We start from the raw sequence: 14,286 nt of genomic DNA, 5'->3' as shown, positions 1-14,286 counted from the left end.
CCATCATTACACTTTCATTAAGTTCTCCTTGTTTTTCTAAAACCCTTTTCTTTATAATTACTATGTTCCTTGATACGTAGAAGTTTATGTTTCTAAAATCACCTTTCATTATTGTTTTCTGTTACCGTTTTGTGGTTCTAATCTTATATTACTATTACATTCTTGTTCTTTTTTCATAACTGTTAGTCCATCCCTTTAATTTTCAATCTTTATCAATATGCATTAAGCATATTCCTTATAGATAAATAGAAATGAGTGTGGTTTTACAGTCAATATGGCAGTCTCTTTAAGTGGAATACTTTATTTTTCAGCTTCTGGAGGCAAAGGAGACTTTATCCACCTTATCTGGAGCGGGAGGGGCAGGGAGTCCTATAGATTTTTATAGGTTAAGCTCTGTCAACAATCTGTTCTGGTCTTGCTTAGGGCTTTCTCATACTGTGTCCAGGCTTTCACTCAGGCCAGGAGAGAAAAACCCCAAACATGGCAGCCTATTTCTAAGATGGCCTCTATCAATTTCTTCCCTTGTATATGGCAAGATATTCCCTGACTGAAGACTATTCCTTTTAATGCTCTGCTTGACTAAGAGAACATGATGATGTTGGTGGGACTTTAAAGTCCTAAGAAGACTTTCAGCTTTGGCCTGGGTTTCTTTATGCTTGAACACTTACTCTGGAGACCAACTGCTAGGTCCTGAGGCTGCCACGTTGAAGGATGCCTAAACTAGTCACATGGAGAAGCCAGCTGGAGAGTGATCTGGCCCCAAACATGTGAATGAGGACTTCCGATGACTCCAGCCTCAGACAGGTAAGAAATATCCAGCTGAGCCTATCAATATTCAGAGCTGTGACAGATAAAAATTAAGTCACGAAGTTTTTAGTGTGGTTTGTTATGCAGCAATACATAACTGGAACATTAGCTTTCCCAAAGCCCCAGACTTCAGTCAGGTCTAGCCACCTCCTAACCCTAATGTGAGCTTGGCTAAGAAGAGGCAGATCATTGGAATTGAAAAAAAAGGAAAAATGAAATGCATTTAGGGTGTCATCTCTTTCAAATATGCCTCAATAGCAAGGCTTATTCTTTCCGTAGTTTACGTTGACTAGCTCATGTAACTTCAAAGTGTTACAATAAGTGGGAGTTTATTGAGGTTTGAGTTTGGCATGGCTATACCCAGTAGTATGATGACTCAATTTTGACACTATTTTTCTCTATTTGAGCTGTGAAACCTTTATTCATACAGTGACCCATGGTAACATCTGGCCATTATTTGGCTGAAATGCCTATTTTACATATCAAGTTGATGGCTGTTTTTAAAATTATTTTTTGTGCTGCTAATGCCATGACAAAATTAAATGCAGACATAGGCATGAATGTCATGGGGATAATACTCCAGTATAAATTATTTATTCAGATGATCCAGCATATACAGCTATTAATTACTTTTATATATCGATAAAGAAATTAAATCATAAAGTTAAAATGATTTAAAAAAACCCTCTTAGACACTCCAAATTATGTCTGTAGAATCTGGATTGAGATGTGTATAGCAAGAGAACAAAGTGTTCATAGTGTACCCAGATTGAAGCTACAGTACTTGGTAAGGTCCCTCATGAGTTGTTTTCCCTTCCCAAAATATGATGATATACCATCCTGGCTCCTAGGTTCAAAATTTCATCTCAAGACCTAATAATCCCCTCAAAATCTGTCCCTGAAATAAATTAACAATGTCACTGGATTTCTTTAAGATTATAAACACAGTGGCAGATGGAGAAAAAAAAAGGCCACATTACTCTTTAAAAATTTTTTCCTCTTACAGCCATGTATAAAACAATCAGCGAAAAGAGGCTTCTCCCCGATAACATCCTATTTTAAACTGCCTTCATTATAGCTTTCCCATGAACTGTTCCCTCCTCATGAAGTTTTATCTTTAAGTCATTTACATAATTTGTAAAAATACAACAAGTTTATAAAGAAGCAACAGGTTTTAGATGTATATGTAAGAAATGGGTTTTAGAACCTCCAAGTAGTAATACTACAGCTAGTGTTATTCTAATTATTATATTCGTGGATGTTATAAATACATTAAAATATTAATTATTAATTATTATTATAATATATAAAATATGAAATTTAATTAAGAATATAAAGTGTTTTTGTACCTCAATAAGTAAACAACAACAAAGGAGATTTGTGTTCATGGTCCATGAACCTGCCACATTAGAATCCTAGGTTATTTATTAAAATTGAGATTCTTAGGTCCGTCTCAAACCAAAACCAGAACCTATGAAAGTATCCAGGAATTTAAGTTTTAAGCAGAGCTTATTCAACTTAAATGTAATACAGAGAGGCAAAACTATTATTGTTTACTAATGAATTTGTCAGATACCCAAAAATAATTACAACTGATGAGTAGCATCATAACATGTATCTTATAAAGGAATTTTAAATTCATCAGTTGGGCAGGATAAAAAAGAAACTTCAAAAAACAAATAGTTAATAATGCTCTGAAATTAAAAAACCCGACTAACAAGTATGTATCATTAATGAAATACTTCATTTTCATTCAAATAAAATTAACAGGATTATTCATGTATGAATACTTAAGATGAGGCTCAAGGTAATTTTGCAGAATTTTTCTCAATAAATGTAACTATGTTTCCTAAACAAGGAAGTTCTCTTAAACAAAACACTCTTCTTGCTTCCTAGTTACCAAAGTTCTCATAAGAGAAAAGTATTTCACCATTTCCTCATGAAACTTAATGGTTCTAAGTACAGACTCATTAATGCCCTACATAATATTGTTAACTTTTCTTTCTTTTGAAAAGAAACATTCTGAAATAACTCTACAATAGCACAACAGCTGCACATAGCTTAGCTACATGTACTGGACCAAAATTCTGACCTGTTACAGAGAGATTTCATAAATAGGAAATAAACGTATAACACTTATGAAAACACTAAGTACCATACACAAGCTCATGTATGAAATACAGCTCAAAATATGCTATAATTAGACTATGTTACTGATGCTTATAAAAAAACTCTCAACTTGAAGTAAAAGATGAGCCCTATTTTCCAGGGTTAGTATCCAGATATTATTTCCAAATAACTAAAGATGTGGAAAAAAATAATGAAAGAAAATTCCAGAAATCTACTAAAATTGGCACTTCAGGAAGAGCGACTTCTTTTTCAAAGGTCAAAAATCACATTTTATTACATTTCACGTAATAGATATTGAACAAATCAGTTTTTCACTTCATATCTGCCATGAACTAGCAGCTTATATGAATAAAGGCACAATTAACTGTGTACTTGTGGGGCTTTAACATCTCTGAATGCTTTTGTTAGGTGTAATTATGAAAATCAGTGTAATAACTGAGACACCTTTAATCTGAAGACTACATGTTTTGCCAGAAAAGTTTCAATTTTTAAAAATTCTATCTCCCAGTTATAGATCTACTAAATTTTATTAAAAAACATAGTATTTGATTGATTTAAGGCAATGGATATGAAATAAGGAATATAAATGAAAATAAGGTAACAATGTAACACTTTGGCCTCTAGGTCAAAAATGACAAGATGTTTTGAGTAGCCCAAAACCGGTTACAGAAATAAATGGATATATGCTGCCACCATGTGGTAAAAAAAAAAAAAAATCAGTTCATTTTTGGAAAAGACAAAACTCAATCCTACAGTCTTAGTAAACCGGAAAGTTTGTTTTCCCAACTCCCAGTTTTAAAACTCAGAGACATAACTAAAAAATATCTTAGCTTCTCTTAGTAACCCACATGGAATTGCCATGATGCTGCCATTTTTGGGGCATTTATATTTGTTGGCTCTTGCCTTCTCTTTTTAAGTTTCCTATTAATTTACTACTTGTTCTATAAAATAGAAGTACCATCTTGTATTTGTCCTGAGTTTATCCCCTTGCAAGTCAATCCTCACCTTATGTGATTTTATGATTTTGTGATTCTATGAACTTCAATCACATTTTCCCCAGCTGCTGGTGTTCATCTGACACATACTAATCTTTGTATGTCCTCAGATAGTAAACTCAGCTGCCCAAATACCAGATCTTACTTTCCAAACTCTGAAATTTATGGCTATATCAGGAATTCAATAATCATTAATAGGTAAGTAGTGCAAACAACCAAAATTACAATGTTCAAAGCTGTACACTTTGTTCAAGGTCTAGTGATGCATTTTATTTTGCTTTTAATATTTTTCTTCATAATGCCTAACGAGTCATCACCCATATCAGTACAAAGTTAAACATGTTGAGAAAAAAGATTCTCCAATGAAGCTAAGATTCTTTTTAGAGAAAACAGAGGATTTCAAAGCTAAATATTTTACATGCACAGACTGGATTTTCTCTTCCTTCACCTGTGTTTAAAACAAAATTGTAAGGTGATTCCACTTCTGGTGATGGTTCCAAGTTCCCATCTGACCAACCCTACTGCAGATACAACTTCAAATTCTGGACGAAATATAAAACAACCATCTGAAGGCACAGGAAAGTGACCAAAATCAGGCAGATTCTGGAGGGATGTCTTCTACGAGAGGAAGAAGGGAACAGCATTGGGTAAATTTCCTGGTCTCTCTCTCTCTTTTTAAAATGCCTTTTATCTGGAAGGCAGGCCTACTATGTGCCAAGTTGGATGAAGGCACAACAGAATATCCTTCATCTTTCTAGCTTGAAGAACCAGAAAACAAGAGTTTTGGGCAACTCAGCTGCTCTAAAGTGAGGAGGGAATTCTAGAGACAGCCAGAAAAGGGGTACTCTGAGTTCCGCAGATAATCTCTGCCAGATCTCTGGCTGACCTCTGAACAACACATGTGTAGGACAGACCCAAGCAGTCCTACTAAGGCCAGAAAAGCCTAACTGAAATTTGAGCTGCTGCCCAAGAGACAGAGCATGCTATCTGAGTACAAACCAGTTAAATTCCTGCTAAAACAAAAGCATCAGCACTGTCAAAATGCAGTCTCCACAACCTAACAGTTGCAATGTTAAGATCTAAATTTACTCAGATTTAAATTATCAATTTAAAATTACTCAACCTTTGAAGAAACAGGAAAATGTGACCCATCCTTAAAAGAAAAGACAATCAACAGAGACAATCTCTGAGGTGACTCAGATTTTGGAATTAGCAGACAAGGATTTTAAAGCAGAGATTTTAACTATTCTCAGTGGTGTAAAGGAAAATGTGCTTATAATGAATACACAAATAGCAGAGAAATAAAAACTATAATAACCAAATGGAAATCTAGAAGTGAAAAATCTGACTATTAAATTTTACACAAGAAAAACAAAAAAGTATGTCCACACAAAAGCCAATGTTCAAATGTTTGTAGCAGCTTCATTTATAATGTCTCCAAAGTGGAAATAACTCACATGCCCATCAACTGGAGGATGAATATATCCATACAATTAAATATTACCCAAAAATAAAAAGGAACTACTGATACATTACAAAGAAAACAGTCTGGCAATTTCTCATAAATTAAATATGACCAGTGGATGGATAGATGGACAGGTATGTGATTAATATAAGTATAGTGATATGCTAATGGCAGAAATTAGGTGACGGGTATACTGGTGTTCATTGTAAAATTTTTTCTAGTTACCTATGCTCAAAAACTTTCATAATAAAATAGAAAAAAAATATAGTCTCTAGGGTTGGTGACCAATTTTGAATATGCTGATTTGGGGATCATAAACTGAGAGGTTACATAAAAGAAAACACACAGGTTATAATCAGTCTGCTAATCTTCTGAGATCTTCCTCCAATTTGCCTTACTAGCGTAGTACTCTACCACTCAGAAAAACTTTGCTATCTGCAAACTCGAGATTTTACTTTGTGCTTCCTTTCCAATATAATGTTTACTGTTTGTTCCCCTGTACTCCTTTTTTTAAAATTTAATTTTATTATTTTTAAAATATTTATTTGGCTGCATCGGGTCTTAGTTGTGGCATGCAGGATCTTTAGTTGCAGCACGTGGGCTCTTCGTTGCAGCATGTGGGATCTAGTTTCCTGACCAGAGATCGAACCTGGGCCCCCTGCATTGCGAGTATGGAGTCTTAGCCACTGGACCACCAGGGAAGTCCCTCCCTGCGCTCCTTTTATTTTTTTTATAAATTTATTTATTTTATTTATTTATTTTTGGCTGTGTTGGGTGTTTGTTGCTGCACACAGGCTTTCTCTAGTTGTGGTGAGCGGGGGCTACTCTTCGTCGCAGTGCACGGGCTTCTCATTGCGGTGGCTTCTTCTCGTTGTGGAGCATGGGCTCTAGGCGCATGGGCTTCAGTAGTTGCAGCACGTAGGCTCAGTAGTTGTGGTGCACGGGCTTAGTTGCTCCGCGGCATGTGGGACCTTCCCAGACCAGGGATCGAACTTGTGTCCCCTTCACTGGCAGGCGGATTCTCAACCACTGCGCCACCAGGGAAGCTCCCTGCACTCCTTTTAAAACATAAATTCCATGAGGGCAGAGATCTCTGTTTTGTTCACTGAGGTATTCCATGCACCTAGAACAATGCTTGCCACATAATCAAGGTATAGTGAATTATTTATTGAATAAATTTTATTCTCATAATAATGGCCATGTGAGTGAGGCAGATGTTACATATTCTCATCCCTATTTTACAGATGGGGACTGCAGGGAGGGGCAGTAAAGACTAAGTTTTTTATCCAAGATCATCACACCATTGTCGAGTTGCAGAGATGAAACTCAAACTAGTATCTCTGAATTCCCCAGATACCAGAGCAGTAAATAATTTAACAAATCATTTCAAAAAATAAGCCCCCACAATATATTGCTAAAAACATTTCTTTTAATATTAGATATTAACATTCACTCACTATATCCTTATAAAAAGGTCCTAGCTGGTGACTTTTCATTTAAAACTTTTCAGTCTATATTTTCTGAGTGTTGGGCAAGTTGACCTGTACTAGGCCCTTGACAGAGCAGAAGAATCTAACTTTAAGGGTGGCTTTAATACAAAAGTAATTCTATTATGTCTAAATCATATTCTCTGAGTTTCTAAGACCTTTTATTATGGAGATAAGGCATTACTTTTCTTTTTTCCTGAATGTGATTCAGTTCCCTCTTTATATTAAGTTCAGGAAAAGGTTTAAGACAGAAGATTATATTTTCAGCTGAGAGGTGGTAAACCTTTAAGAAGCAAACTTGCACATGGAAAGGTTCTAGGATGGCTAATTTTTTATGTCAACTTGGCTAGGCTACGGTACCCAAATATTCAGTCAAACGTTATTTTACATGTTTCTGTGAAGGCATTTTTTAGATGAGATTAACATTTAAATCAGTAGACTCTGAGTAAAGCAGTTTACCTTCCATAACGTGGTGGGCCTCATCCAATCAGCTGAGGCCTCACTAGAACTAAGACTGACCTCCCCTGAGCAAGAACGAATTCTGTCAGCAGACTGCCTTTGGATTCAAACTGCAACCCTCCCTTGAATCTCCAAGCCTGCCAGCCTACCCCATTAGATTTTGGATTCGCCAAGCTTCCACAATCACAAGAACCAATTCCCTAAAATATACGTCTCTCCATATATATTTACATATCCTGTTAGCTTTGTTTCTCTGGAGAACCCTAACACAAGCTCACAAACAAAACTGCTTCTGTGTTCAAGAGGTATTCATGCACTAAAAACACTAAGGAACTCTATGAGTGAAACCAGTGTTAATTTTCTATGCTTTCATGTCAATAAAATACTAAAGGTATTAGGAAGGTTGAAACAAACTAAAATCTGGGATACAATGCCATTACTGACCCTTGAGAGTAGAAAGACTTGCTTTACCACACAGTAAAAATATGTCACATACTAATGATAATTTTAGAGATCCAAGCCTTCTTTTTTTTTGGTCCAAAGAATCCTTTGTTCAGGAGAAGGTACTCTTAGAATCCCCAAATGTCAAAAGAGATTAAAATAGAGGTGGTTTGGGCTTCCCTGGTGGCGCAGTGGTTGAGAGTCCGCCTGCTGATGCAGGGGACACGGGTTCGTGCCCCGGTCTGGGAGGATCCCACATGCCATGGAGCAGCTGGGCCCGTGAGCCATGGCTGCTGAACCTGCGCGTCCGGAGCTTGTGCTCCGCAACAGGAGAGGCCAAAACAGTGAGAGGCCTGCGTACCGCAAAAAAAAAAAAAAAAAAAAAATAGAGGTGGTTTGATAGAAACAAGGATAGAAAGCTCCTCCAGTCCTCCCTCTAAAAAATAAGAAGTCCCTGAGGGACACTGACGTACCATAAGGTGCTGCAGAACTAAGCCTGAAAACTTATCTGCCTTGTCTCTAACGAACCATGTGGCACACCGCCACCGCTGCTGCCACCACCATCACCATCCTGGGCATTCTACAGAGACAATAGAGATTAAATGATTTGCCCGAGGTTGCAAAATTAGTTAGTAGCCAAATTGAGGTCTTCTTTGTCCTTTATTATTTTGACTTTAGATGCAAATTTTTTAAAAGTTAAGAGCTATTTTTCTAAATGTGCAAAACAGTTTACCTGCACAATGTGGCAGGTTAGCAGCAGAAAAAAACCACCATAATAGACCCCTGTGGTAGGGTTCACATCAGCACATCGGCCTCTCTGGCATCACTCCTGATGACTTCAATGCTCCTATGAGCAGATGGAAGCTGAGCCTTCATTTGCCTGTAATATTGGCTCTATAATGACCAAAGTAGATTCCATCCAGCACTAACAGTGCAGCAAATCAGAGCATCAAAATATAAATTAAATCATAATTGTTTATTTCTGGATAACAGATCTTTGGTAAAAGTTGCCCTTGAAATAGGACACAAAATAGTTTATAGGCAACCTTGCTAAAAATCACATTTTTACTTTGAAACAGAATTGTGAGCAATTCAATGAAGTAAATGGGACAAATAGTATTATTTTCTTCATTTGACAGAGCAGGAAACATTGAATGACTTGTTCAAGGTCACACAAAGAATGAGTGTCAAGATATCATCTAAGGTATAACTCCAACCTACTAGAATTTGAACTCTGGAAGGGCAGGCACTGTCTCTCTTGTACTCACTGCTGCCAGCACCTAGCACAGCACAAGGCATCAGTGGGGTGGATGCTAACATTAGTGCATGTGCTCTGAACAGGTATTAGGAGAGCTAACTGTATTGGATGAAGAGGCAAAATGACTTATAAATGGACAAGGGCTCCCTTTCTTATCACCAACAGGGCGGATCTGTAATGAAGAACTGAGAATGAAATGAGATACAACAACAAAACACTCAGCCGGGGATTACGGCCAATATCATGGACGTACCCTGCCAAAATAAGATGGCTATTTCCAGTCTCACCTCCTTCCCACTACTTATGAAGAATCACAGCAGTCAGCATCCCCGAGTTCCATTTTTCTTTCACTGATTTTTATATTCCCTATCACAAATCTTAAGGACCTCTTGGAGCTTCTTCACACCAGGGATCAAAATTATACAAACCTCAGTCAGTTGTTTCAGTTGACCCTTGTTTTCACTTAATTCTTCGGCCAGGTCTTTCTTTTTCACTTGTAGTTCAGAGATTTCCTTTCTTAATGGATTCACTAGTTCATGGAACCGAATCTTTGAAAAAAAAATCAAATTAATAAGCAGTCTCGAGACCCAAATTACAATTAAAATTTGCTAATTAACAGCACTCTCAATTATCAGTACTACAAGGAAAAGTATTAAGATAATAAAGGAAAGTGTTAAGGAGTTTCAGATTATATATTCAGATTATATAAATTATATTTATTATATATAAAGTTTTGTTTGTACAAAATGATACAAGACGGTCTTTAATTGTCCCTGACCACTAATACTTCATTAAGTCTTAATGTTCAATTAAGTCCCCTCAAGGCCCAGATTATCTGTAACTCCCCACCTGTGACACGGTCTCTCTTTCCTCTCTTCTATCAGTCCTCCATGTTCTCCTTACTCCTTACCTCCCACTACTGCTCACTCCACACTATCCACTTGTTATTTCCTCAACACATCAAGTGTTCCAGAGTTTTGCTCTTGCTCTTTCCTCTGATGGAAAAGCTCTTCTCACATATAAATGTACGGCTCATGCTTTCACTCCCTTCTGGTCTCTGACCAGACATCACCCTATCAGTAAAACCCTCCCTGACTTCCCTAACCAGATTCTTCTGGGGGCCGCGCCACCTGTGGGATCTTAGTTCCCCAACCAGGGATCGAACCCGGTCCCTTGGCAGTGAGAGCATGGAGTCCTAACCACTCGACCGCCAGGGAACTCCCTCCCCTACGCTGATTTAAAATAGCATCCTCACTCTTCATTCCTGCTCTTTTCTCCATAGCATTTAGGACAAACGTTCTACATATCTTAATTTGTTGTGTGTGTTGCTCCATTGGAATGTAAGCTCTGTGAGGACAGGAATTTTTGTCTGGTTTGTGCACTGCTCTGTCTCCCATGCCTAAATATAGGAAAAGCCTACACCCCAGGCTCTTGGTGAAATCTACTTACTACCACCGCTGTGGAAGGGATAATCAGGATGAATCAGGAGGTATTTTCATGTCACTGTTCCATTCAGTTCAGACCTCTCTTCCCACTCATAATTCTCTCAGGGGAATTTGCCTGCCTTAACTTAGTAAAGTGTTCCAACTAACAAGCTCCTACAAAACTAAGCTATCAGCAAATTAGGAGAGGACAATTAGGGACTATTTATTATATAGGCATACAGTCTGAAACTCCTTAATGTATTGCTGTATTGCAGGAGTACCATATTTGGTAAGAGGCAAGTCCTAAGGCTAGTACTTGACACAATGAACCTGTGTATAATTAACTAGTTAGGATGGTACTGTCTGAAAACAAAAGATAAGACAAGGAACATTAACAGATCAGAGAACAAAAATATGTATGCCTGCCACTAATGGGATACTTTCCATCTACAATGGCTAAAGCCTCAATGACAGCACTTGAGATATTTAATTGGTTTTGGACAGTACTTTGGGCAAAACGATTATGTTCAAGCTATGTTAAATAAAAAGCTGGACAAAAAACAGTACTCCGTTTTGTAGGAAATCATTAATCTGGAAGTCTTATCCAAATGAGAACCAAGAGTAGCAACCACTACAGCAAAAAGAACTGATAATATTTATTATGTGTTTACTATGTTCTAAGCACTGTGTTAAGCATTTTACATACAAATTCATAGTTAATCTTCACAATTACCTCAACAGAAAGTTGCTGTTATTATTATTCTTTTTTAATTGAAGCATAGTGGATTTACAATGCTGTGTTAGTTTCCACTATACAGCAAGGTGATTCAGTTATACATATAAATATTCTTTTTCAGATTCTTTTTCATCATAGATTATGACAAGCTATTGAATAAAAGGCACTGTTATTATTATTAACCCTTTTACAGATGAAAAAAATCAAGCCTCTTAGGGTGAAATGACCTCTGTATATCACAAACTTGCAGTTTGTGTGAGATGTGTGCTCTTGAGAGCCCTGGTCCCACCCTGCCACTCTGAGACCATTTCAGGAAATCCATGGGACCAAAACTATTTTCCTAGTAATACTAATATTTTTTGCCTCTTTTACTCTTAATCTTATGCCCATTAAGTGTCTGCCGGTGGCTACATGATGTGTGATGATATCATCGCCCTTAAGGCTAATGAAGTGTGTACTTGTGTATTCCTGTATTGTAAAAATTTCTCAGTTTTAATTTCAAATATGGTAAATATTAACAGATATAGTCTATATAAGCAAAATCTCTTTGGGGTCTTCAATAATTTTTAGAGTGTAAATGGATGCTGATATCAGAAAGATTTGAGAACACTGCCATAGATCAATCCTACATACAGACTTGTGTAACCAACACTGCAGTTGAGATCCTGACCTAGATCCGTAACGATCGCCCTCATGCTGTCCCTTTATAATCACACCACTCCCCTCTTCTTTAATGTCCCTAACCCCTGGCAAACACTAATCTGTTATCTCTATAACTTTTCATTTGAGAACATTATAAACTGCCACAGTTTATGATAAAATAATTCATTTCTATGGATTATCCAGCCATTAACTTTAGAGCCCTATTTATTGCTTGACTTTGGAGGTCAATGGCCAAGACCCTTTAAAATTTGGTGATCTGAACACCATTCACTCACTTCAGATCAGAGTCATAAAATAATTTATCAATTAGGTACTTCAAAAGTTATGGCAAAAAAAAAAAGTTATGGCTACTATAGAAATGGCAAATTTTAGTCTGGAAATATATGCATTCTTTTTTTTTTTTTAATGATACAAGACACTTACAGACACATATTCAGGAATAGAAAGCTGATCTTCCGGAAGACCTTTTAGGTTCATATATTGGTCTTCTGTCAACTCAAAGTCACGCAGGTTTCGACGAATATCTCCAGCTTTCTCTCTTAGCTGAAGGTTTGTCTCTTCTAGTTGCTTCTGTCTCAATAAAATAGTTTCCATTTCTTGTTTCATTAGTTCTTGATATTTTCTACATTAGGAGAGAATGTATAGCAAGCTTAAAAAAATCACTGAGATCTAATTTTCTCAAAGTTCCTTTTTTATAGTAACATAAAATTAAGAAATGAGAAGCTTAATAGTATTTTTGGCTCCAACTAAATGCTGACTTAACCAGTTAAACACGAAATGACAATGCTACACTAATTACTGAATGTGTAGCCACATAAATTATTAAATAGAAAATTAATGTTCTTAATAACATTTAAAATTCAAATTATAAAATTATACATGTCTTCTCCTTAAGGTGTAAATCTTATATACCTGCTTTGGACCCTACTCATTAAAGTAATTTTCATTTGTCTTTATCCAGGTACTTCAAGGTATACCTCTTTAAGATGGCAACACTGAACCACCATAATGTATTCATTCAACCAATGAGGTAATGAAATCAGTAATCCACACATAATCAACCGCCTTTCTCAAGGAATCCATGTAGTACACATTGTTAGTTGCCCACCCAAAAATTTTGAGCAGGAAGGCACCCTCTGATTTTTCCCCCTCCTACTGTATCACTCCCATCAACATACAAACATGCTGTTATTCGTCCTGTCTTAAATGAACAAACAAGCTCCCACAATTTTTGACCCCCTTTCACTGCCCCTTTTGTTTCTCTAAAGTATTCTGTATGTGCTCTCTTCAATGCCTTTCCTCTTAAACCCAGGCCAATCAGGTCTGGTAACATTCAGATTGCTAATGATCCCTATCAATAGCACTTGAGACATCTGATCTCTCCCTCCTTTCTTCATCTGGCTTCCCAGACACCCTATTTTTTTCCTCTTCATTTTTATCCTATTTTCTTGGTGGCACTTTCTCGGTCTTATTATCTAGTTTGCCTTAGTGTTGGAGTACTCAGTTCCCTCATCTGTCTGTGTTCACTCCCTTGGGGAATTCATCCAGTCTCGTGACTTAAATACCATCTATATCCTAAAGACCCAGATTTATATCTCTAGATCAGACTTCTCATATACCTCCACATGGATTTCTAATACGACAACTATACCTTAACATGTTCCAAATTGAACTCCTGCTCTTCTCTCACAAACCTATTCCACTATGGTTTCAGCATCTTTAGTTTTGAATTTTATTTTATTTATTTATTTTTTATACAGCAGGTTCTTATTAGTTATCTATTTTATACATATTAGTGTATGTATGTCAATCCCAATCTCCCAATTCATCCCACCACCACCCCCAACCATCTTTAGTTGACAGCAATTTCATCCCTTCATTTATTCAGGCCAAAAATGTTGGTACAATCCTTGATTCCTCTTTCTCTCCTAAACCCCACATCTAATCCATTAGGACATCCTATCAACTCTACCTTCAAAATATATTCAGAATCCAACCACTTTTTACCACTATCAGCTATCAAGAGAATTACTGCAATAGTCTCCTACTGCCCTCTCCACTTCATTTAATTTGATCAGTGCCTAAAGAAATAGAGTAGAAGTCCTATTATCCAATGCAGTGGTTTTCAAAGTGTTATCCCCAAACCAGTAGCAGCATTAGCATCATCTGGGAACTTGGTAAAAATGCAAATTCTCAGGGCCCAACTCAAATCAGAATCTGAGGGTGGGACCCAACAATCTTTTTTCAGCCCGGCAGGTGGTTCTGATGCATGCTAAAATTTGAGAACCACTTATCTAATGAGATAGTAGCTGATAATTGGTCTGATAATTTTTTAAAATATCAGTTAAAGAGTAAGATCTTATAAAGGGAAAAGACACCTACTTTACACATTTACAGCTAATTAAAATATAGACATAAACA

General features: G+C 36.8%; 1 protein-coding gene across 5 annotated transcripts in view; it reads right to left on the bottom strand.

Moving 5' to 3' along the window:
* PIBF1 (progesterone immunomodulatory binding factor 1) overlaps positions 1-14,286 on the bottom strand; it is a 212,483-nt gene that overhangs the window by 181,224 nt on the left and 16,973 nt on the right. For all 5 annotated transcript variants that reach the window (XR_004035579.2, XM_030838671.3, XM_060287868.1 and 2 more), the window contains 2 exons: positions 12,289-12,487; positions 9,471-9,590 (listed from right to left, as the gene is read on the bottom strand). Coding sequence is in view for 4 of the 5 variants with exons in the window: in XM_030838671.3 (XP_030694531.1) it covers positions 9,471-9,590; positions 12,289-12,487 (319 nt within the window). In the remaining variant the exon portion in view is untranslated. The remainder of the gene's footprint in view (positions 1-9,470; positions 9,591-12,288; positions 12,488-14,286) is intronic.

This window comes from Globicephala melas, chromosome 18 (genome assembly GCF_963455315.2).
Source record: "Globicephala melas chromosome 18, mGloMel1.2, whole genome shotgun sequence".
NCBI lineage: Eukaryota > Metazoa > Chordata > Mammalia > Artiodactyla > Delphinidae > Globicephala > Globicephala melas.
This window is presented reverse-complemented; position numbering and strand designations above follow the sequence as displayed.